Raw genomic sequence first — 26,993 nt, 5'->3', positions numbered from 1 at the left:
GTCGTACATTTTATTTTTGCTTTTTTGATATGAACTATCTCAAATGTAGAAACTTATACTAAAAAAGAAAGTTGTCTTTATAAATTTCAATAATCTTTTAACTTAAGCATTAACAAAAAGGTGCTAAAAAATTTAGTCTAAAGACCTCGGTGTACAATAAGACCTCTAAGTCATCGAGTCGTGCACCACATGCCTAATTTAAAATAGTGATCAGCTAAACAAAAAGAAAAACTTAACAGTCAAATTTAAAACTTTAGAAATGCTTGTTTAATAGTGTAATAAAATTTAAATAAAATTAAGAAAACTTTGTTGTATTTAAGGCTTAGTTTAAACTTTCTATAGCGATTGTTTTTGTATACCACTAGTTTTACTTGTGCAATTTTATATTTGAATAATATAATTGCTCAGACTTAAAGTCAATTAATTTAATATTTAATAAAACTGATACTACTTATACTAAAAAATATTTTGAAGCAATTTAGTTTACATTAATTACAGAACAGTTGAAACATTCAGTACTTTTATATCAGGGTTGCCAAGAGTTCTTAGTTTTTTTTTTCAGGTTTTCTAAGTTTCCAACATATTTTTAAAGTCCAAGTTTTTTGATCGATTTTTAGTACAAAATTAATTTTAAGGTAAATAAATTGTGTTTAATAGTATAACAACATTGAATACATCTTGTAAAGCTACTATAAACTTGATTTTTAGTTTATATTATCTGTATATGGTAGATTTTTTGTATCTTATCAAATTTCCATGAAAAATCGTAACAAAATTCTCGGTTATTCCAGGTTTTTTCAAAATTTCTCAAACTCCCAGTTTTTTACCTGAATTGTCAAGTTCCAGGTTTTTCTAGGATTCAAAGTTTTTTGGCAACCTTGCTATATGCTTTTTAAATTAAATCTAATTTTCAAGTTATTTTTATAGATGAAAAATATCTTTATTTGTACTACTTTAAGTATTTTTCTTTAGTATTATTATTAATATGTACCAAGCACGTAGCTTGGTAAGTTTCTGCAAGTCTGCAGAAACGTTTACGATTTCGCAAAAAAAAAACGCGTTTTTGTTTAGTCTTTTTCGCTTAAAAAGACCCTGATTTTTTTTTAATTAGTTTAGCCCTCCTGATAGATATTTTTGAAATATAGACACTCTTTACAACTTCTAGTTTCTAAAAAATAAACAAATGCAATACACTAAGTTATATACAATTAACTCAGCACAGATTTTCTTTATCATAAAGCTATGCATTGTAAAAAACATTTTTAAAAGTTACAGAATCTTTAACTGTGAAAGAATATGAATCAAAAATCATGATTTCGTGTGGTTGAAAATTCACGACAGCACGAGAACAATAAGACAAATGAATAAAAGCAGGAGCTATTCGAGCGGAGCACATCGAGCAGCGGCAACTTGAGCAGGGACAACTCGAGCAGGAGCACATCGAGCAGGAGTAACTTGAGCAGGAGCAACTTAAGCAAGGACAATTTGAACAGGAGCAACTTAAGCAGGGACAACTTGAGCAGTAGCAACTTGAGCAAGGACAACTTAAGCAGGGACAACTTGAGCAGGGACAAATCGAGCAGGGGCAACTTGAGCAGGAGCAACTTAAGCAAGGACAACTCAGGACCGACACGAGCGGGGACAACTCAAGCAAGGACAACTCGAGCAAGGACAATTCGAGCAAAAGCAACTTGAGCAAGGACCACTTGAGCAAGGACAATTTGAGCAGGGATTACCATTTATTTTTAAAGTTTAACATAACTCCGTACTTGAATATAAAACACAATAACACTAGAGGTGGAATAAATTGTCCTGTACCTCCTATTACGTCATAATACGTCGTGCCCGTTGTTTTTTGATATTTTGCATATTCGTATTTTTTCGAGCTAGCTACGTCCCTGATTAGTATTAACTCTTTAAAATAATATTCTCTTAAAACAACTTTTTTATAAGTTTTAATGAATATTATTCAGTTTTTTTTTAAATTATAACTTTTCCTAATTGAAGTGACTTCAAGAGTTTTTTTATTTAAAATTCTTCTATACTTTTCATTGTAGTTAATCTTAGTTAGTTTAAGTAGAGATACAATAACTAAAATCAAGGTGTTTGAGAGTTAAAACAGTTGTATTTTACAACAAAGACTTAAACTTATTTATTTTTTATAGTTTTAATTACGAAAAAAATGCCGAAAAATATTTTTACAGCAATTACTAAAGAAAAAACAGGCAAACTTTATTTTTTTTTGTACTTATTGCAAAAGAAAAAAACAAAAAAAAAAGCTTATCTTACAAACTAAAACTAAATTTTTTAATAAAAAATTTGAAAAGAACTAAGTTTACTTTATAAAAATACTAAATAAAGTAACAAAGGTTAAATCATAACAAAATGTTACGAATTAATACTATAAGGTTTTTGAAAGGCTTTGCATGTCTGATTTTTTTGCGTTTAACTGTAGTCTTGTTACTTTAGATATTTTGTAACTATTGTTTTTTTATTTATTGAACAAAAAAAAAACACTCATAATATTTGGACCTAGTGCACAAAAAAATCTTTCGGTTATCGAGTCGCACACCACTTGGAATTTGGATACCTTTTAACGTCTTGTCCAGGAACTTATAACTAATTATAATATGCTAACCATAAACATACTTTTGAAAATATAAATAAAAAACAAAGCACGCGTTTATCGGATTATGTCTGGAACTTTTTTCACAGGTACGGTAAAAGGCCAATTATGGAGTGGAGTATTGTTTCAAAGATCAAACATGCATCCAACGGAGTAAGTAGAATTTGCCCAACTTGCAATAGAGAAAGAGCAGTAATTGCAGCAGAAGATAAAGACCTACTTCTGAATAAGCGGCAAGATTTATCGAATATTTGTCCCCACAACCGACGATTCTACTTTAAATAACTCTGTCTACTTATGCACTTATTTATTTATTTATTCAAATTTAATACTTTGTGTTTTTAAGCTGCATAAATTATTGACCAATTTGTTAAATTTATTATGACGTAACATTTCTGCACAACTCAATTTAATTTTCATTTTAAAAACTTGCCTATTCTTAGAGCTTTTTTGAGGTTAGTGTTTGCTTTTATTAAATTTGTATTTTATGTAGACGATTTTATAATTTTATGTTTTTATTCCAAACTTTGTTTTTAGACCATAAAGTTCTTTTATAGTTACTACCCACATAAACACTATACATAATTATACATGATTTTTTTCTAATGTGTGTTAATATTTTATAGACTCCGTAGATCTGTTCTTAAATTTATTTGAGAGCAGTGAAACGCCGTTAGTCGGAATAAATTTTTAACACAAAAACATCTGTGGTAATAATGATAGAGGTAGTTTCACTGAATTAAGTATAATAATATTTTATATTGAGGTTTAAACAATAAATTTCTTGAGAGCTTCACATATAAGGAGCCTTTATACAATTGAGACAAAAGTTAAATTGAGTTTATAATAAACTTTTATTTACTTGTTTACTTGTCATCATCGCTTTAGCGTGAAACAATAGTTAAGTAATAAACTCGGTTTAACTTTGGTCTTAATTGTAAAATAATATTTTATTAGAAATAATGTTAATGTTTAAATCATGGCTATTGTGACCTTTTAAAGGTTTTTAAAGTATATACGTGTAAAGCTTTTAAAATGTTTTGCAGACAATCTTTAAAATTAAACTATATGTTAAAGATTTATAAAAGATACAAAACCGAAGCAAATAAAACAGCTTTAAAACAGCTTTAATACTTATGATCTTACTCTTATGTAAAATAAAGACACAAAAAACAAATCACAATAATAGTAATGAAATAAAAAAAGGTTTGAATTTTAACGATATTTAAAAATACAGATAAACACTTTAAAGAAGACTATTTAAAATATTTAACTCATAAGAACAATTGAATGAACGTAAGGTAAGAGATTAAAGCACCTAAATAAATAGATCTCAATGGTTTAGCATTTTTTTAAAAGTTTTAGTACATTTTCTACTTTCGTAAAACATTTGCCAAAAAATTATAGCGTATATAGTTGTGAAACCATTTTGGTTTTTCTTTTTTCTCTTTTTTCAACCAATGAAACTCTAGTTAGACAGCTGCTGCAAAATTCAAATACTTTTTATTGTTGCCCATGCTGACAAACCTAAAGCATGGAAAAGTTTCGCAGGTTAGTCATACTGTTTTAAATGTTTAATTTGTAATAGCAGAAAATAAAATGTATCAATCAAATATTTTTATACAATATATTACTGACATCATGCTAAAAAACAAACTATTAACTTTAATAAACTTTATTGATTGAAATTTGTTATTTTATGATGGTATCCTAAAAGAAAAAATGAGATTTTTGCCAAAATTATGCATGATCTTTATTATTTATGTATATATTAATTGATACTACTCAGTATCATCAAACAAAAAATCATTTTTAAGAAGACAACTGAATTGAAAAGAATAAATATTTTTAACTTCAAATACAACTTAAAATCTTTAATAGAACTTATTGATATTTTTGAATTTAAATTATTACAACACAATTAAGTTAAAAGTGAAATGATTGATAACTGTTAAAATTTGAAGAACAATAAATCATATAAATTAAATAATCAAGTGTAGAAAAATTATCATAAAATCTTAACTAAAATTTTAGTTAAAACATTAACTTAGTTATGTTGTTTATCCACAACATAGTTGCTAGCTATAATATTAAAATTTTAATAAGCTAAAACTAGTTGTGTTTAACATTAAAATGTACGTGTGCAGATTTACAAAGTCTGGCAACTCTGATCACAGAATTGTTACTGTTTATTTAGAAACTAAAATATTTAAGACTAAAGTAAATTTATCTAAAAAAAATTTGACTCAATTTGTTTTACCTTTTTTATGATTATTCTTTTCAACACTGACTTGGTAGTTTATATTAACCTTAAATGCTGTTGAGAAGCTAAAAGTACGTTAATTGTCCTTTATGCTTTTATTTTGTACTTTTTAGTTTGCATCCTAAAAAGAGTACAGAGATTAAATAGCATTAATGTATCCAAGAAACTAACAAATAAACTTATCCCTTAAAGAACAATATTCAGGTAAAATACATTTAAAGTTTAATTAGTTTAGTCAAGTATTACCTGCAATGAAAATAAAAAATGAATATATACAAAAAAATATTTAAATTTTTTACCATATTCAGTAAAAAAACTAAATTCATATAACTTATCAACGTGTATAGCGTACTGATACTTAACAGTTTTTATAATAAGTCTAAGTAAACGTAATATTTTACCAATTTTTTGAACTCCTAATACTAAAGAATGTTAAGGTAAGTAAAAGTTTAGCTTTCTTTTCTAGGTATTATACAATTTAGTTATAAACCTCAATAAAAAATAGATTTTATGGTAAAGACTAATAGTTTAATTTTTTATTATTTACTTAAAAATGTTTTAATCTAAACCAAACATTTACTATAAAGTATGGTTGCCACATCTCCAGGAAAGTTTAGACTAGGTCAAAATTAAAAACAACTCTGCTAGTTGATAAATTTTCTTGTTATTTTAAAAGGTCAGGCTGACTAGGCTTGTTTAAAATTTTTGAATAACTCAGAATAGTTTCTACTTTTTTCCTAAATATCTTATTAGTTTTTGATTTTAAACCAACTTTAAAACTTTTATCTTTAAAGATAACAATTAAAGGTCTCAACTTATTGATAAGGAAAATAATATATCTTCCAACATTCTAAAATTTTATTTTTTAAATAATGCTTCAATCAAAATGAGAGATCATCAGTTAATAATAAAATCTTGAAAAATATGGTAATGATGTAAAAAAACTTAACTTAAATTGTAACTATCAATCATGTAAAAAAACCAACAGAAATGAAAATAAAGTTTAAATTAAATTTAAAATATCTAGTGAAGTGTAACAGTAAAAATCTTAAAACTATTAGGCTATTTGATAAAATTATTTTATGTTAAGGTTAGAAATTACAACAAGAAGAAAAAGTAGAACTATCTAAAAATACCATAAAGTTATTATAATTCAATTCTAATTAATCAAGCATGCATAAAAAATAACTGACTGCAAAACTTACTTTATAGACAATTTACTAAACTATAAGTTCTTTAGCTTAGCATTAGACTTAAACTTAAAACTAAAACTAGCAATGAGGAGAACAAAAAAAACAACAAAATAAATTTATTAATCATAAACAACCTCCTAACAGTTTCAAGACTTATATACATCCTCTGTCTTGAAAAAACTAAACGCAAAGCTTTAATTAATTTAAGTTCAGATTTAATTAAAAATTGGTTGTAATTTTTGTAGAATTTATTGTACATGGAAAAGTATATGTACTTTTCACATCCTATAATAAAAGGTGTACAACTTAATTGATAAATTTACAATTAATGTGGCTTGGTTTGAATCTTTACTAGCATTTATTTTTTCCTTTATACTTAGTAGTTAACCTTACAATTTTTTTAGTAGCTTAATGATGATAAAAATCATAAAATAGTTTTTTGATAAACGGTTTTATATAATAATGTTAAAGTTTGTGAAAAAGTTATCGTTTTGTATACATTTCCCATAGCTAATAACTTGATGCTCGTTTTTTATTTGAACACCAAAACAGTAAAGTCTTATGAACACGAGTTCTACTCTAAACTATAAAAAATCAATAAGTTGAACTTGGATTTTCATTTTTACATGTTTGGTGATATCTTTTAATTAGGTTTTGTTATTTATATTAATTGTTATGATTTTATTAATTTTTATCATTGTGTAAATGTCAGATTATTTAATGGATTTTTTTTTGAGTTATTTTTGCAATAATCACATAAACTGTCTTTTATTAATTGATCATAAAGAGAGGAAAACCTTGGTTAGTTTTGTAAAATGGAAAGCTCCAAAAATTTTATAAAAAAATATTTTTTATACTCTTGTATAAGTCATTATTTTTAGTATGAAACTATATTTAAAGAGATCAAACAAAATAAATTTTTGAGTTTGTTTAAGTAAGAAAAATTTAAGTTTTATTATTTTATGTGGTAGTCAATAATTAAAACAAAATGATAATCATATTTAAAGTATTTTGTAGTTGTAAAACTAAAGTTTTTAAATTTTAGTCTTAATTACAAATATGAAAGAAAAATTTAATTAAAAAAAAGTATAATAAAATTGTGCAGCATATAAACAGGTAATTGAGTGTATAACTTAGTTTAATTAATATTTAAGAAATATATAATTTTTTCTCATAACCCTTAACTCATGCTTAGAAAAACTTCACTGTTAAACTAATAGTTTTAAATTTATATTAACTTAGTTCATTCTAAGCTTTTTAAAATTGCATCATTTAAAGATTATTAAACTACAAAAGGAACATATATGAAAGTTTGAGGTAACTAGTTCAAAAAATAAAGGAGAAGATAAGTTTTTAGTGATTTGAAAAAAATTCCAAGAAAGTTTATCCTGAAAAATTTGAGGTCATATGTATGTATTAGAAACTTTTTACAAAAATACGAAATCTCAAAATTTGAATAAGATTTTTCAATTCTACAAAAACTGGCTTGTAGTTTGTACTTAAAGCTTTCATATAAGAGCCAGTGTTGTTAAAAAGAAAAAAATGTTGGACCCCTTATGCCCTTAATTCTATTTTGTTGGAAAAAGTTTGTCTTGGGTTTTTCAAACTTTATTAACTTTTTTTTTGATTTATATTACTCAAATGATAGTTAAACTTTCTGTTTCAACTAGTTAATGTTTTTTTCATACATAACTTGATTATACTAACATAAATATACTTTTTTTGTTGATATGTTACAATTTTGTTTATTAATCTAAAAGTTTACTTCAGTTGTATTACAAAAACTTGGTAAACATTTTCACAACTCATACATATATTTATGCTTTGACCATAAAGTTTCTTCTGACTACAAAATATATGGTATTGGTATAAAAAGTTTTCTTTCTAGTACATGCAGAAAAAAATTCACATCCAAAGGGTTCTTACAATTAAGGCTATTCAAATATAAAGTTAAAAAAAAATTGATCTAAAGATTAGTTTGACTTGTTAAAAAGTTAATTTTATTTTTTCGCAACAGTTTGAAATAACTAAAGTCTTGAAAGAATAAACTATAATACGTAATTAGTTAAATGTTTTTACACTTTTACTGCTTAATTTTAGCTTGGTCTACAGGGTTGCCACACACTTAGAATGCACAGGATGTTTCAAGTTTCTGAAAATCTAAGGTTATTTTGAACTATTTTGTTTAACTCAGGCTGACTTAAGATAGTTTTATTTTTTAGATAAAAACTCCGAACAGTTTTTTATAGTGTTTTTATGAGATTTAGTTGAATTAGTTGCAATATTTTGTTATTTTAAAACCAATTTTGTTGAAGAACTAGATTTTTTTTAATTTTGAAAAACAAAAAAAAACTTTTTATAAGAATTTCAAAAACTCAGGATGACTCAGCTCAGTTTAAGGACAGTTCACTGAGACAGTTTTTGGTCACTCTGGACAGTTTCTTTGACTAAAAGAGTGGGAACCCTGGGTCTAATATTTAAAAAAACTCAGTACTTGTTTACAGGATAGTAGTTATCTTGAATATGCAAAAGTAGCAAATTTTTAGTTGTTAGTTAAGTATTTTAAATGAATTATATGTATCTTATATCTGCTTAACACTGCATTAAAAAACAAATTAAAGTTTTTTTAAAATTTAAATTGAAATGGATCTAATAATCAAGCTAAATTATTACTAACAGGTTAAAAAAGCATTGGAAAAAGTTAAATTGTTGTATAGTTTTTTTTTAGTTAAAAGTTCGAATACTGATTTAATTAATTTCAACAAATAGTTTAACTTAAACAAAACTATAGTATATTAATTTTTTGTGAAGGTAGTCCAACTAGGATAAAAAGTTAAATTATTGATTGAAAAAAAAAAGTTGTGTTAATTTTTTTTTATATCTTAGCTATTGTTCTGTTCTTTTTAAAATGCTACATGTTATACAATGTACACATGATATTGTCAATTTTAAGTTTCATAGAGTTTTAATAAACTATGTATACATCTGATTATTCTAAACTGTTTTGTATAAAGTTTGATGATTAATATAGGAGATTAAAGGCATAGGAGTAGGCCATTTTACATGTTTATGTTTTTTTAAAAACCTCAAAGCTAGATAATAGTTGCTTTCCACTAATTTTTTGTTTAATTTTATTGTAGTACGCCGTTTCACTGCAGAAAACTTCATGAAAAACAAAAATGCTGTAAAAAAAAAACAGAATTAAAAACTTAAATAAAAATAGAAGTAAATAAATATTTGTTTTCTACTGATTTTCAAAATTTAAATACTTTTTAAGATATAAGGATACCAAGTTAAAGAGTTTAAATGGCTCCTCGTGGAAATTGCAAGTTAAAAAAGCAAAAAATACGCTAGTAAAATTTATTTTCTCCCAAAGTCTTTAAGAAGTTATTTTTAAACTTACTCAATCTAATCTCAACTTAATAAAAAGCAACTGTATTGTGGGAATTTTTAAGTTTTAGATAATAATATGCTAATAAAAGAAAGATGAAAAAAACTTTGTGTTTGTATAGATTTTTTTAAACGGCTAAATCTTATAAGTTGATTAATTTTTTCATTCTACAAAAACTAACTTAAAGTTGATAATTAAATTTTTCATAATAAATCCTAAATATATTTAGTAAACATCCTTCCCAACTCTCTTTTGCTCTTACTATCTTTTCATTTAAAAATTTTAAAAAGGGTATAAAGAATTAATTCAAATGTAAGCTGTAAAGTTTAAATTGGAGCATATTTTTAAACAAGTTTTTATTCACAGAAAAAGAATAAACAACTCACTTGATAGACTGCGAATACTGCTACCTCACCAATCTAACATGAAGAAGGACATGGCATCTCTGCTGGAACAAGCTGTAGAGTATGTGAATGTTATGCATCGTGTGCTTAATGACGCCAGTATAGTTGAGAAAAGTCTCTGCAAACAGGTTAATTGAAAACATTCAGTTTGTAAGTTTTACAAATGTTTTATTACACTATTTTATCTTAAACTATATTTCTTGAAAACTTGTAAATTAACATATATAAAGAATTTATATATATATATATACATATAAGTTATATATAAAGTTTTAATAATATATATAAAGTTATATATATAAAGTTTTCATGCTGTATTGAAAAAAAGCAATGAAAACTGTTTGAGTAATGGTTGTTGCAATGTAATTTGTTGTAAGATCAGAGAAATTTCTTGAAGAGTTTTGTCTTACTATTAAAATTATTTAAATTTTAGTCTTAAATTTTTGAATACATACTGGTTTCTTAACATTCTTTGATGAAAAAAGTAGCTGTAAATCCAAATTCTCTTAATGTTTGGAAAATAACAACTTTATTTAGCATTAAATGATTTTAGTCTATGTATAAGTACAGTATGAAACTATTTTTTATGGGTAGCTGTTAAATTTGCACGAGCGTACAAAATTGCACAAGGGGACAAAATTGCACAAGTGCACAAAATTGCACGAAGATACTTTAGCACAAAGACACTTTTGCACGAGGGGATAAAATTGCACGAAGACACTTTTGCACAGAGACATTTTTGCACTCATTGATTTTTTTTTAAAATTAATTATTTTTTTTTACTACCACTGTTACCCCTAACCCTTACCCTCGGTCAGTAACTTTTTTGTTTTTGTTTTTTTATTAATTTATCTTTTAGTTTTTTTTTTCTGTTTTTCTTATATATATATTTTTTCTGTTTTTTTTACTCTCGTGCAAAAATTTAACTCGTGAAAAATTGACTCTTGGTGTAAAATTGTCTTGGTGCAATTTTGTGCCCTCGTGCAAATTTGTCTTTGTGCAAAAGTATCTTTGTGCAATTTTGTTCTCATGCAATTTATAACCTTGTGGAATTTGTCTTTGTGAAATTTTGACCCATTCCCATTTTTTATAGAACTAGATTAAGAAAATTACTTTAATTTATACTTAGTTCTTTTAATACACTAGAATGGTAAATCAAAGTTGAATCATGATTACTGGGTTGCCAAAAAATCTGGAATCCTGAAAAAACCTAAAGTTTGAAAAAAAAAACTTAAAATTAAGAACAAATATCACTAAAAAACCTGTAATTTTAAACAATTTTTACATGTTAAGTAGTAAAATTTTGATTTGAAACGAAAAGTCTACCATATAGATAAAAAATTTTTGTCATCATTAAATCTTTTTTTATTAAAAAACACATTTAAAGTAGCTTTACATTATCTTTTCAGTTTTCTTATGCTACTTAGCACAGCTTTTAACCTTAAACTAAAAATTGACCCAAAAACGTGTACTTTTAAAAACCTGGAAGGAATTCAGAAAACCTGGAAGAAATTTCTCAAAAAATTTGGTAACCCTAAGATTTCTAGACTTTACAAAAAAATAGCAACATTTTCGAAAAGCGGTCCTATGAACAGTATTTTTCCTACAAACTATTTAAATGTGTATAAGAGTTTTTAAATAACACAATAAGTTCAAAATAGATTTGTATTCTACAAAAACTTTGTTTAACCTCTTTTCTTCATACTTTTCAAAGTGTTTTATCCTGTTTTTTATTAATAACATTAATGCCAGAGTACTATTTTTTTATAGCACTATGATTATTTATCTAGTGTGCTCATAGTTTTCAATAATAAATTAAGCTAATGTAGGTAAGTAAAAACAGTAAGGATTATTTTAATTTATAACTTTTAATATTAGTGTTACAACTAATTGCTTAAAATATCTATAAAATTTAGTTGTAATTAATTTTCTGATTTATTTGTTTTCGAATTGTATTAAAACTGACTTATAAATTTGTCTTTAAATACTTCCTAAACTTCAATGCAGTGTTCCAAAGGAACATAAGTATTTATTTTTCAATCTTATTATACCAGATCAATTGATCCAGATACAGGGTTAGTTTTTCTTAGGATAATTTTACCTTGGACTAATGATTATCGTGCTTCTATGACTAAACTTTTTGTGACTTTTTTCTTTATTTCATTTTATCAAAGTTACTAACTTTAGTTAAAATTTTCTGGGAAATAAATTTGATAAAGAATGCAATGAAAAAAAACATATTTTGCAACAAATGTTTAATTTACAGATAAAGTTAGCAATAAATGAGTTCTATAAACAAACTTAAAGTAGAATACTTAGTTGGAAAGAAATCAATACTTTATATACATGGTTTTTTAATTAAAAGTAAACTTTAGGAGTAAGTTGTGTTGCACGTTAATTTTACAGTACAGCAAAAGTTTGCACGAAGACTTTGGTTGATGGTTTAAAATGGTTTTTGATTTTTAAACATAATATTTGAAAAGATATCTTCTGTAGCTCAACAATTCTGTTTAAATTTGTTGTTTTTTTAATATAAAGTTTTGTTTGGTAATAAGTTGCAGCTGATTTTTGGTAGCTCTGCTTGAACTTAACAATTAAATGCATTATTGGGTTTAACGGTTTTGAGGAATTTACACAAAAAAAAAACTAAAAAAACCTGGAAAAAAATTTCAAAAAACCTTTGTAAACACTGTCCTATGTTTTTGCTAAATTTATTTTAATATTTCTCTATGCAAAATGAATGTTAATGTTAGAAGTTTTAATAAATGTTTGTCTTTTACTTTTCCTCACCAAGCCTTAATTTTTTATAAAGATCAGGTTTTCTCAAAATGTGTATATGTACAATAAATTTGTTTACTTCGCACAGGATAATTGATGAGCACTGAATATAATTTTTAATCAATTAATATTTTATATTATCTCGTTTTCATAGGCTTTTATGTAAAAGATCTACTATGTAATATTTGATTGCAGTCGTGTTTTGTTAATTACCAAGAGAACACAATTTATGATTTAGTTATTTTTTGTGATGTATTGTGCACATCTTTTCCAAATTATTAACTACTGATGTAGATATATCTATTTTTGTTTTATTTATGTAAGCATAAAATTAAATTTTATCAAAGAATAAAGATAATAAAGTACTGTAGAACTATTATAACAAGTGAAATAGAAAACTTATCTTTTTTTGAAATAAGTTTTATCAAATAAACAATTATCAGAAACTATTCATTAGTTTTTTACCGAAAAATACAAAATCATTATATAAAATAAAAACTAAAAGGTTTATGGAGCATATAGGAAGAAAACAAACAAATTAGCTTCTGAAAATCTAAAAATACAAAACATTGTCAAAAATAAAGTCAATCAAGAAGTAGAAAGGTATGATTAATGTCTTACTTTTTTTTGTTTTTCAACAAACTTTTTAAAAACTATTAGCTTGTTTAATAATTTGAATTATTTTCAATTAGCTAGAGAGTTTAGCATTTTAGTTATCTACGAGGGTTGGCAGCCTGTATAATTAGTCGTTTATGGGACATTCTATTAAACAAAAGATTAAAATAATAAAAAACTATTTTTCTACGGAAAGTTTGTAATAATTTTTTTTAAACTTAGGTTGCCGGTTCCTGTGTAGTTTATTGATTTTTAAAGTATTTTTAAAACTATGTTTAAAAAACTACATAATTTTTATTTTTGAAATTTTCATGTAAAAGCGTAAAAAAGTCATAAATTTCATTGTCTGTTGTTGTTTTGTAGAAACAGAGCTTCTTTTAGGCCTTATAATTTCAGACCATCACAGACGGTTGAAATGTACTCATACGAAGATCAAATATTTTATCAGTCTAATTGGGAAGATGGCGACCAACTGTACCCTCCTCCAAGGAAAATGGCTAAAATTAGAAGACCTTTAAAGTACAAACAAACTGATTTTTAGTTTTAAGAATACTATTATTAAAAAGTATAATTAGCCGTTGATTAGTTAAAAATCAACAAAGTTATTACCAAGCAAAATTGTTTTGATTTATATAACTTTGATAGATAAATATAGTTGTTTTCTGTGTATTTTATGTATTGTTTATACACACTTGTTTTTGTGCATTTAAAAATGTTGATTTTTTTTTGACTTTTATATGACATCTTTTTTAATGAAAATTCTCCTACAAGTTAAATTAGTAAATAAATTTTTCTTAAATTATTGAAAGTTTTTGTATGACCAGCTAAAATAATAATATCCAAAAAAAAGGGATTAGTGTTTATTTCAATGATATGTTTTAATTCAAGTACAATAACTAGCATTCTTTAAATTAAAGGTGTTTTTAAGTTTTGTATGTTTTAGTGTTTCTTATATTAAAACTTCTATTTAAAGTAGTCATCTTAATACTTAAAATTTTCATTCAAACATAAATTTGAATTCTTTCGATTATTAAAAACTAAAATAGAATAAAAATACTTTAGTAGGAATCCGTTTGATGTAGGTCAACCATCTGTGTTTCAAACTGAAAGTTATTCTAACTACCACCCACAAAGTTCCGTGCTTCCAACTCACATGTCAAACTATCACCCTTCAGCTTCCCTACCTTGTCAATCACAACCTCTAGAATTTCAACCGCAGCAGACCAGCTTTGATTTCAACCTACATAGTGTACCGACAGTTTCCAGCAGTGCAAGTTCGATTTTTAAAAATAACTATAAATTAAAGCATATCAATCTTGAGTTGTTGTTTTAGATATCCATAATTAATTACAAAACGTTAGATTATAGTTATACCTGTATTAAATCATAGTTTTCAAATTATGAAATAACTTATTTTTTTAGCGCACATAGAAGGGGTTAAACATAGCTTTACATTTGGAAATTCTTCAGAAGACCCTTTTGGCAGCTCTAACAAAGAGGGTTAGAGAGTTTATTTTCTTAAAATAGAAATATTTTAAAAGCTTTGTAGTTTTATAGTCAGTTTAGCAGAAATTCATAGTTTGTTTTTTATCTTCAAGCACTAATTGTTGATTATTACTGTAGTATTGTGGTAAAACGTATGTTAAGTATAGGAGTCAGCACTTTACTTGAGTATTAAACAACTACTTATTTCGATAAAAGTAAAAAGGTAAACTTTGTTAAAATTCCACGTTTTAAAACTGAAAAAAAGTTCTGTAAAAAGTAAAATGACCTGACATTGATTTTTATAAAAATTTATTTGACCTACTTAGTTTAAAAAAAAATACAAAAAGCTGTTATTTGACAAATTTTGTTAGTTTAAAAAATCTAAATTTTCCGTTTTTGGTTATTAGAATTTATTATTAGAGTTATAAACTCTAAAGATTGAGACAAACAATGTTTTTTTTTGGAAAATAAAGTAAACTTTATTTGAAGACATATCTACTACTTCTAGTTTTTATTTAACAATTAAACTTTATTTTTAGAGCTGTTGTCATCCGGATTTTGAGCACATTTTGTTCAAAAATAGTTTTATGGTCATTTTTTCTATAAAATTTCACATAATTTTATACGATTTGGTATAAGCTATAGTCTGCTGATTAAATAAATTAAGTTATCTCTTCTATATAGTTAGAATCAAAAGTATATGATTTACAAATATGAGCAAGTATAAAATTGCTAACTTACTAGGATAAAAAACTAAAGCTGAAAAATGTTGGTTATTGCTGCACTTCAAACTTCTTCAATATTGTTAAATCTTACTACACCAAGGCAACTGTCCAATATGTTTGTAGTGTTTCTAATACCAGCACTTTTTTTATGCACTTTCAGCTGTAAACGCTTCAATGTAGTTAAAAAAAAACTACTAAGTTTCTTAATAATAAAGTTGATGTTGAAAAAGCAAAGCGTGTAGTCAATTTAAATGAAACTGTAAGCTAAGCCTGTACCAAAACTTACTGGCTGTACTAATTTCTTTGTCGGTCGGTCAGGGTTTGTAAAATACTTACATATTTTTAGTGCTATGGTTAGTAACGGAGTCAGTGAGATTGAAGGACTAGTGATAATACAGTAATTTTTTTTTGTTCTGTTATAATCTTAAAAATTACTCAAATTCTAGGGGTTTAATTTTTAGTTATACTTAAGAAACACTTTTTTAAATAAATGATTATTTAGAATTATTACTTTACACACAATGTAACATGGAATATTTGTAGCTGGAATGAAGGATGTATTACTTATATCCTTAAGTAGACCATTGAAATAATTAAGTGACTGAAGACATACTTCTATGTTTTATTTTATTTTCTCAGTGTTTAAGTTACATTTTTTTAAATTAATTCGAGCTTTGTTGCTTGATTTTTAGTTTGAGAAACACTTGAAAAAGGAAACCTATTGATGATTTTGTTTTTTAAGTACATATATCATTAAAATGTCTTAAGTTATTCAGTCGTAACTTGTAAGATAAAAAATCTTTACGAGTTGATAAATGTTGTTCTAAAATTACTAATTTTTACAAACTTACCTAATATAGTTTTGGTAAATTGAAATTTTGTTAATTATCATTTAATTACGTTTAAGTTCAAGTTAGTTTTAGTCGCTTTAGTTGTAACGATTGAGTAATGGTGTCAAACATTAATTGGTAAGTAAATTTATTCTTAAAATTTGTAAATTAAAAGTAGGTTTTTGTAATTTTTTTAGTGTTTTAACTTATCCATATTTAAAAGTTTTTTTTTACTTACTTAAAGTTTAGGAGAACTTTTCTAAAATTTATTCTATGTTATTTTATCTATACAGAAAAGATATTAAACAGTTGCGACTTAAAAAAGGATGGAATTGAAGACTCAATAGATAAGAGTAAGAAATGTTAAATTTTTGTAATAAATAACCTTAAATTTTGTGTTAGTTCATTTTAAATGTTTAAAAAAGGTTTCAATGAAATAATATTTCAATTCAAACTAAGATTATATTTAGATAAATAAAAAATCCACCGGTTAGTTTAAGAAAATTTGTTCAAATGGTTGTGTAAAATTCCATTTAATTATACTTATATTTTTGTTATATGATTTAAAAACTTTCTTTGAAATAGAATAAAATTTTGAAAAAGTAAAACTTGACTTATAAACCACAAAAGTGTTGCTAATAAAGTAGTTTTTTGTTGTGAAACAGACTTGTAAGACTTATCGTATATATCACTTTAATAAAAAAGCAACATTTAAGATTATAATATGAACCTTATATTTTATGGACTTTGTTAGTAGTAGATGAAATTAAATGCTAGTAGTTGGGAAATTATCACAAAAGATGATGATAATTAAGGCCATGGGGGGGGGTCCGACATTTTTTTACAAAAATTAACTTTGGCTTTTATATGAAAGCTTTAAATACAAACTGCAAGCCTGTTTTTATAGAATCCAAAAATATCATTTAACTTTTGAGATATTTTATGTTTTGTAAAAAGTTTCCGATACAAATGTATTGACCGCAAATTTTTTGGGGTCAATTTTCTCGGAAATTAAAAAATCACTAAAAATCTATCTTCTCCTTAATTTTTCAAGCAATCTTCTTTAAATTTTCAGGAAATGTTCCTTATATTAAAAAGAAAAAACGTTACTTTAGAATTTTAATAATGTATAAAAATAAAAATTTTATCACAAAAAAAAAAAAAAAAGTGTTATTTTTTCCAAAAAATAATATTTTTACAATTTTTTTTTCTAAATTCCATAATATCGTTTTTTTGTTATTGTATACAGATTAGACTGTGAAAGTTTGAAGACGATTGCTTGAAAAATGTAGGAGGAGATATATTTTAAATAAAATAGATTTTTTTGGCTGTTTTAGTTTTCCCTTTCCATAGGGAACCTATTATGCGGCCCGACTTTGACTAGTGTTATCTCAAAAAATAATTTGAGTTTTTTAAAACGATAAAAAGCATCTTCAAGCTTAGAAAAAAATTTTTTAAATAAGATCAGCTTGTAAAAAACTTGGTTTAACCGCCCACCTATGGCCTTAAATATTAAATATAATGTTTTGTGTTAATAATACAAAAGGCAGTAGTTTCAAAATTCAAAAATTGTGTACATAAAACTGTTAAAGAAAAACTCTGTAAAACCAAATAGTTAAGTAATTTTTTTATATAATTCTACTGATAACATGGTCGAGTTATATTTTCCACTACACTAGATACTACTACATCATAGAAATAAGTAATCAAGGGAAAGTTTAAAGTTATTTTCTTCAAAAAACAAGTTTTTTTATTTTTTTGTTATATTGGTTTCATACTAAGAATTATACTTTAGGTGCAACGACTACTAAGTCCAAAATGACACTATTGAATTTTGAAGCAAACCCTTTTGAAAATTCACATGATCTACAACCACCTTTAGTTGTCACTGGCCAGCAACTTGTTAGTCACGATCTGCATGATAACAATATCCTTGGCAACCAAGCTAATGACAATCAAAAGAACGTTTTCATGGGTAATCATTTCAGCAATGAGATAGGATCAAGCTTTGATTTCGACTTTGACAATCCTCTTTATATTGATGAGGATCATGACTCTCTCGCTAATAATCTCGTAAGTCTTTTTATTATACTCTAGTTATCAAGTTTTTAATAACCTTTTATTTAGCTTATATAGTAAATAAATAACTTTGTACTTAAAGGTTATTTTTAACTTGATAAGTTTTACTTTAAAAAAAACTATGTTTTATTAAATTAGACTATAGTTTAATAAATATTTTGCATTTTACTATGAGTTTTATTATCTTTAAACATTACCTCTTTTCTTTAGACTTCATTTAAAGTTTGTTAGTGACTAAAAATTAGTCAAACAAGTAAAGTGCAAACTTTATGCTGTTCTACCTTATGAAGGTTTAATTAGTTTGATACATAGTTTATTAAATAATATCTCAGCATCAAGTTGTTGTTTTGTAGTTCTTATTTAGTTTTAATTGGTATATTGTGCCAAATTGATTATCATTGATAGAAATAGAAGTCAAAGACATTTTATTTTGATTATTTAATTAATCCCAGCTTTCTGTAAGAATTGGTACTTAAGAAAATTACTTAAACTATGTCGAAATTCATGAAAATTTTAAAGCCTGTTTAAAAAACAGTTGTATAATTTATTAAAATATCTGACACATTTTTAGCACCTTAAGGTTAACACTGATCAGATAATTTTTAGATGTAGTAAGATTATATAACATTTTTATAATGAAAAGTTTTTATTTCGGTTAGATGACTCACCTGTTAATAATGTACTATACGAAACAAACCTATATATATAAGCTATAAGTTTTACACGATTCAATGATAATAACTTTTTATCTGTTAATCAATAATTTATCATTTTAACTAAAGCATAGAACCTTATATTTTTATTAAAAAATAGAATTATAACATTTAAAAAGTATCAAAAAATAAATAGTCTACTAAATTTAAGTTGTTCATTTTATTATAAAGTATACTAACTATAATGATTTTAGTTCTATATTTTGAAGGCGTTTTATTGAAACTAGGTATAACAATCTGTTTAAAAATACAAAAATTTTAAATAAAAGTCGACGTTCAAAAGCTCCTAATGCTATTTTCCCCACTTGTGTTCTTACTTTTCGAACATATAATCAAATTTTTTATCTTTTTATAAAATGAAACTGATATAGTGATATATTAAGTTACATCTTTTTTAATTTTTTTTTAATTTGAAGATAAGATAATATGGCAAAAAAAAAGGTTTTTAACACCTTTTACAAGTTGATAACTTTTATTAGAAATTTTAATAACTGTAATTCTTTTTGTTGCATGTATCAGAGCTGACTTTTTAAATTCAAAGTGTAGGCTAACTCTTTGCCATTTTTAGGATTTAAACGAAGATAAGTTAATGATTGGTACAGCTCAAGATGCTGAAATGCTTAGTTTTTCCGAACTTCCTCAACAAAAACCTGACTTATTTCATAGCAACAGTTTGATTAAAGGTAAAATAATCGTCAGCTAGTCATATAATAAAAAAAAATTAGCTTAATTTTTGGTTAAAAAAAGTTTTAAAGTGTAGTTTAATAATTTTAACTGAAAAAAAAAATTATGTACATATTACTCTAAAAATATAGTTAATCAAATTTCAGTATAGTGTTTTAAATTTTTTTGTCTCAAATTTGTTTGATTAAAAAAAAGCAATTTTTATTAGTAATTGTACAAATTCATTTGTCTGATTCAAAATTTTTACTTGCAATATTGTTATTATTTTTTAGTTATTCATATTATATTGTTTGTTGTGCAATGTTGGACTCAGGCATCAAAACCTGAGAAACTTAAACAGCACAAGAAGAAAAAGAGTAAAATAAAGTAAACTCATATTCAACAGTTTATTTTAAAAAAATTAACATAAACAAAAATTTAACAAAATTTAGTTTATCAAGAGCTAAATTAAAAAGTTTAAACTTGATTGTTTAAAATATAAAGCAAAAACTTAGTACAAAAGTTTTCAACTTCATAGTAAAAACATATTTATAAGAAAGTAAAACTATATTGGTGATTTTTTAAAGTCATCGTTTATACAGGGTTGCCACAAAACCTGGAATCCTGAAAAAAACTAGAAATTTGAACATAAATCACTCAAAAACCTGGAAAAACCTAGAATTTTAAACAATTTTTTCATGTTTGGTAGTATAATTTTGAAACGAAAATAATATTATGTAGATAATTTTTTTTGTCATAATCAAAAATTTTTTTATCAAAAAAACACTTTCAAAATAGATTTACAGTATCTTTTCAATGTTGTTATATCATTTAGCACAGTTTTTTACCTTAGACTTAACTTAAAACTAAAAATAGACCGAAAAAATACTTTCAAAAACCTGGAAGAAATTTTTCAAAAACCAGTGGCAACCCTGTTTATATAGACATATTAGTACGAAACTAATAAAAGTAAATACTTTTAACATTAATACTTAAACTCAGTTAAAGTAGCTAGACTAAATCAACATTTTACAAAATAACGTATATTTGCAATTAATTTTTTTTTGAACAGGAATTAGCCCTATAACGCCAGAAGATGAATCTTTGAAGGACTCAGTAAACATATTTTCCAACTTTTCAAGGTTTATTAAAATTATTCAAAATCTACGCTTCTGGATAATAAAAGCTTTATGTCAGAGTATTAAACCTACAATAACTATTTTTTACATAATTTATTTTTAATAGCTTTCGTTAAATACCAAATATTTTTTATTTTTCAGTTTGAATATAAATCTCAGCTTCTAATTAATAAAAGGAAAAAAGACATTTTCATACTCTTTCGGCCATAAAGTAGTTGTAATTATTTCCCAAACAAATATAAATTTTAGCAGCAATCAAACTTCGGATACAGAACTTCTTCCCTTTGACACTTCTTTAATCCCTTTCAGTGCTTCCTTTCTGCATGAAACAAGACAAACCAACGCTCTATCGCCTTTCAATACCAACACAAAAAGACCTTCTAGCAGCCAGGGATTTGCACAAAGTAGCCATTTTAAATGCTCTAAAATCGAAAAGCGCCCATCGTCAAGCTTAAAAATAGAAGATAGTTTGAATAGCCTCAATTACAGCAGTAGTAGTAGAGATGGAACTTCCCTAAAATCAAATGTTGTAAAAGTAGAAGAACCAGCTGATAGCTCTAATATCAATTTTAGCTTTAAATCTCTATGTGATAAAACTGTTGTAGATAACAAAGAGAAAACTGGTAGCAAACCAGGGTCAGATTTGAAAAATGAAAACAAAAATAATACTTTCACGTTTACTTCATTAAATAATAAAAGCAATACTGATTGTACAAAAAATTCTGACAATTTAAAATTGAGTTCCTTGGACAAAAATATTTCAGGTACTTTAATTTTTAATTTAGTTTAGTTTTATTTGTTTAATTAAATTTTTCAAACATTTTAAAATATGAACTGTTTCTAAGTTAAAATTAAAAAGCTTAAATATAATATTATATATAATTTTACAAATTACTCTGAAGTAGTTGTACAATTTTTTTAAATTTTAATTTCAATCTAGTTTTAATATAGGTACAAATTGTAAAAAAATAAATGATACTTTATTTAAATATAAAATAGACTACTTATGTGACTTTAACATTTAACTAATTTATTTCCAATTTTAAATAAAATATTTATTTAAAACTTTGAAGTATAGTTATTTTTAATATTTTATAGTTTTTTAGATATAGTTTAGTTTTAATATTTTTAGAGAAAAAGGTTTATTATCGTTTTGATAAACTTTTTATATACAAACTCGAAAACTTAAGACTGTTTAATTTATATCTAAAGTAATATAATTTAAATCACTTTGTTTAATTTTATTAATTTAATATTTAACGTTTTTTTTTAAAATCTTTACTTCAAAAAAAGTTTTACATAATAAAGTATGAAAAAACTAGTTTTTCAAAAGGGTATTACATAATGAACTACGTTATTTAACAAAAATGTTTTAGTTTGGACCACATAACTGTTTTGAATAATTTTAGTTAAACATCTAAAGTATAACACTCCAAAAAGTTATTCTATAAGCTTTTTTTAAATTGTTCTCCTAAAAATTTTTAGACTAAGTTGCATATTTTAGTACGGTTTTTTATATTGTTAGTTGGCAGTTGTTTGATGTATGCAATTATCTGTCTATTTGAAGTATTTAGTTTCAACGCTTTTTGTACTTTTGTTTAACAGGTGAAAAGCCATCATAACAAAATTGTTTCAGCAATTTAATTCTTCAAGATAATGTTGACTCAGTTTTGTAATTGTATAGAAAATTGCCATATTTTTTGTTAATCATTCCTTAGTTTTAGTTATCAGGTACAATTTTTTATTTGTGTACAATATATTTTGTTAGCTGCTTCCTCTGAATGCAATTTTTGTTGTTTTTGTTGCTCCTTAGTAAACTGTTTATTCTGTATGTGATGTAAAATATGATCTATCTATTTGGTTTATTTTGTTTATCGTTTACTTTAATTTTTTATGTAAGCTTAATTTATTTTGTGTTGTTTTTATTTCAACACTAAATTTTATATTAGAAAATAAACTATTGTAAATTTGGCGAAATAACTATAGCTCAGTGTTATTCTAAGTTGTTTTCAAACTTGAAAAATGGTTTGATTAGTTTTGTTTTTTAAAATAGGAAATAAATTGCGTTTATCATTTAGCTTTGTGCTGAACAAAACACTACAAAAAGTAATCATTAAGTAAAGATTAACTAAGTCACTCAGAATGATTTGAACATAGTTTTTTTTCTAACAACTCAAATTTTAAAAAGTATGTGATAAATGTTTACATCATTTAAAATAATGAAACTTAATTTGTACTTAGTTTAGTTATAATGACTGTATTTATTTTACGACAATTAAGTTTTACGACAATTAATTATTTTCAATTTTATTTAAATTAATTAGATCTCACCAAAACGCGTGACCTCACCCATGGACCCTACCTTAAACAGTTTTACCAAAAGTATTATCCAGTGTGTTGATAAAATCTGTATGTATGAAGCATTTCTACAAATTCGGCCAACACTTTAAAACCTACCTAAAATACAATTACTAACATATTTTTGTTGAATTTTCATTAATAATTTACATGATAAACTGTGGGTGAGAAAATTTTTAAATCAGCGAGTCAGATTTGCTGGAAAAATTATTTTGCAAGCAGGTTAAGTTAAATCTTCGGGTAAATTTTAAAAATTTTACTCCAAAAACTGCAATAAATCTTTAAGTAAAAGAGTAGTGCAATAGTGGGCATTAATTTGTTTTAAAAATCAAAATAAGATAAGAAATTAACTTTTTTTTTAAAGTTTTAGTTTTTTCATAAGTTTCAAGCGAAAAATTTACGTTGCCACCCCTGTGATAAATACATTACAGTTAGTGATACTTCGCTTAACAGTTTAAACTCCGCTAATGTAAAAGTTTTAAGTAAACTTACCTACTTATAACTATTTATACTCTGTTAAATTAATGAAAAAAAAAATTACTTACAAACCCTGTAACCGCATCCATTTAAAACTATCAAATTTTAATTATTTTTGACAATTCTAGGTTTAATATGTCTTATATAAATATATTTGCATACAGTCAGCCTACAATTAGCTATACAAAAATATGTTTTGTTAATAGTCTCTCTAGCTAGTTACTCAAGATAGTTTTGATTAAAGTTTTCTTATAAAAACTCAATAATTAAAGTTAATTATTTGCTAATACAGATCCTAGCGAAGCAAGTTCACTGAAATATATGATTTTATATTATTACTTTATAAATGCTATTCATTTTAACAGAATGTTAAATAGACAAATGCATACATTTATATTCATATTTAACATGTAGATTTAATTTAGTTTAGAACTACTGAGTTAAACAAAATTTCCCTTGAAGTTTTGTAATTTTTTTAATAAGAGTCTGTTGTTTGTATAAAATAAAAGCTTGTATATTTTAAAGTTGAAAAATGACTTTTAAGTTAACATTTAGCTTAAAATGTTTAATTAAGTTTTAATAAGCTTAAGAGGTTTAAACCATAGATTTTATGTTTAAAGTGAACTAACTTTATGAAAATTGTTAGTTAGAAAATTAAGATTTTTTGACATATATTCAGGAAACTAATAAGTTAAAGGTAAAACTTGCAAAAACTGTGTTCTTAATTATTTAACTCGTTATGCAAGGAAACAGATTCAGCAAAGTTTAAAACATATCTGTGAAGTTTAGCTAAAAGTTCGTTTTGTATTAAGGATCCCAAAGTTAATTTTATTCGTTTCTTTTGCAAGTATTCAGCTGAGATAGATTAGATTAAAATTTTCAATTACATACTAGTGATCTACCGGATCTTTGCAAAGATCCAATCCTAATTTCAAAAGTAGATCTGTATCTCGGTTTTAGAAATAGATTATGATCCAATTTAATGAAAAGGTCGGTGAACTCTTTAGTAAAAACAAAACGTGCTTATTTCTTGAAACAATCACACTAAGTTTGTAATAAAACAGTTCTTCGAAAATACACAAGCTCACCACCAAACTAATAAAAATCTTCAGTGTTGGATACTTTTACAAATTATACTGGTGTTGAAGGTTTGAAAACATTTATTATTCTTATAACACTACTATGGGAGTTAGAAAAATGTTTAATGAACAACCCAAAGGTAAATTTAAAAACTGCTCTACGTTTGATTTTTCTGTACTGCTTTAATTTAATTGAACTTCCTAAATAAATAGGTCTTTGTAGACTTCTTTGATGTTCGACAATAAGGTTTGGTAACTTTTCTAGTTGTTGTGCCATATTTACAGCCTTTTGTACATAACGGATGGATTATTTAACATGGCTTTCAAGGGCCGCTTTACTTTTATAAAGTTTTCTAAATAATATTCTTTAAGTTATCTTTAAACCAAATTGATTAAATTAGAACCACAGTTTGATATAGATTCAACTTATACCACAGTTATTAATGTTTGTTTAAAATTTTTCAAATTCTTTGTTTAGTACATATTTTTGTCATTAAGTTTAGTTGCGGGCTAGAACCTACACGCAGGTCTTATGTTGTCTACCTTCAAACGATCAAGAAGTTGGTTGAAATACTAATTGATAAACGAAAAACTGTTACCTAACTTCATTCATTTATGAGCTAAGATATGGTTATAAGTTAATATTTTGAGGTTTAAAACCAATAAAGTTGAGTTTTTTATAGCAAACATTTTTAATTAGGTATTAAGTTGATTTTCCTTACACAGTAGTGCTTAAAGAATTCTTCTTTCAATAAAATTTGTATTTATCTTATATTTATTTTTTTAATATGAACTTTTTTAATTGCGTTACTCACCAAAATATATTTTTAATATTTTCGACCCGCAAAAGAATTTTCTGTCAAATCTGGCTCGTCGCCTAAAATAAAAACTGTTAATTCCTTGTTATAGTTTACAAATAAATAAAATCCTTTATTGTTTTTTTTTCAGTTATCTGGATTTTAAATTGAAAAACAAAAGGTTCTTGCGGATCCTAATTTTAAAAAGTCTGGATTCAATAGACTTAAATGACATACAAATTATGTATTCAAAGTTTCTATTGCATGCACAAAAAATACTTGGTTCCTTTTATAAACTAAAAACTTTTTGTTTATAGCTTGTATTAGGTTATGATGACATATAAAGTCTGTAATTAAAAGTTTATTTAAAAGCTTCAAAAAGTTATTAGCTATTCTGATTAAATTAAAATTTTACTCAGAATAGCTAATATGGTATAATATTAACCATTTAACTTTTTTGGATGTTAAGGTTTAGAATATTTTTTATTAAACTCTACAGCATAATTGTTTTTTTTTAATATTTAACTATGAAAGTAAAATGCACAATCTTTTTTTAAGCTTGTAAATCAAAGTTCGTAATTGATAAAGCTATTTGCTAAACCGATATATATTTTTAAGCATTGTTTTTATTAGATTAATTGTTAGTCTGAGCGAATCTTTTGAGAACAAGTTATTTATTAACTTTTTTTATTATTTTAGTTTAAGAATATGTACACACATGAAAAAAAATTCAAAGCTTGTGATAGATGCATAGCATCGAAAACAAACAAATGTTTGATACTTCACAGCGGCATCACTCTTTGAATATATTTCACAAATATATTTATTATTATAGTTTATTAGACGACAAAATAGACGCTCAAAATATTTGGTCCTAGGACCTGGTGCACAAAGAACCTTTCGGTTATCGGTATATAGTTGTTAAAAACATCATAGCATATTAAAGCACTGAAAAACACAATAAATGGGTAATTTACTATTCTGTATTACAAAAATGTTTTTTACTTTTTGTTTTGCAGAAAGTTGTCATTAAAGACATTATTCTTCAAAAGCATAAGCTTTTCTACCGGAAATTAAGAAATGATCGTTTTATAAAGAACTATTACATCGTAGACTAAACTTACATAAAAACTTTCTAGACATAAGATTCCAAAAAATTCAATACACTACTTATTTTATAATCTTTTGCTTACTTAGTACAATTTGAAATAAAGATGCATATTCTTTTTTGCTTGGATACAAACTTAAACAAAAGTTTACAAAAAGAAACGTTAATACACGGGCTGCACTGTTTTTCTGCGGGCTTAAGTAATTTAAAGTATTTGTTTTAATCAGTAAAAAATACTGCTTTAAATTAAAAATATGATAACAGTTTTAA

General features: G+C 25.0%; 1 protein-coding gene across 2 annotated transcripts; it reads left to right on the top strand.

Annotated features, from left to right (window-relative positions):
• Window positions 1-4,028: 4,028 nt before the first annotated feature.
• On the top strand, window positions 4,029-22,707 carry LOC145829601 (uncharacterized). Of its 2 annotated transcripts, none has more exons than XM_082937442.1 (12): window positions 4,029-4,177; window positions 9,840-10,005; window positions 13,161-13,258; window positions 13,667-13,789; window positions 14,333-14,544; window positions 14,693-14,770; window positions 16,604-16,663; window positions 18,106-18,383; window positions 19,671-19,785; window positions 20,838-20,907; window positions 21,157-21,668; window positions 22,510-22,707. In XM_082937442.1, exons 1-12 carry the CDS (start codon window positions 4,161-4,163, stop codon window positions 22,524-22,526), a joined length of 1,746 nt encoding a protein of 581 aa, XP_082793568.1. In that variant the 5' UTR covers window positions 4,029-4,160; the 3' UTR covers window positions 22,527-22,707. The 2 variants fall into 2 exon arrangements, with proteins under 2 accessions (XP_082793568.1, XP_082793567.1); XM_082937441.1 differs by having other exon boundaries at window positions 21,154-21,668.
• Window positions 22,708-26,993: the final 4,286 nt, after the last annotated feature.

Source organism: Thalia democratica, chromosome 2 (assembly GCF_965202585.1).
Source record: "Thalia democratica chromosome 2, ktThaDemo2.hap1.1, whole genome shotgun sequence".
NCBI lineage: Eukaryota > Metazoa > Chordata > Thaliacea > Salpida > Salpidae > Thalia > Thalia democratica.
The sequence above is the reverse complement of the archived record's forward strand: the minus strand, read 5'-3'. Positions and strand labels throughout refer to the sequence as shown.

What these genes read in the sequence shown, in the direction of transcription:
- LOC145829601 (XM_082937441.1), top strand. An exon ending in AAAATTAGAAGACCTTTAAA is followed by an intron (nt 13,790 to 14,332) that starts GTACAAACAAAC and finishes AAAATACTTTAG; the next exon opens with TAGGAATCCGTTTGATGTAG. An exon ending in TAGCAACAGTTTGATTAAAG is followed by an intron (nt 19,786 to 20,837) that starts GTAAAATAATCG and finishes TTTTTTGAACAG; the next exon opens with GAATTAGCCCTATAACGCCA.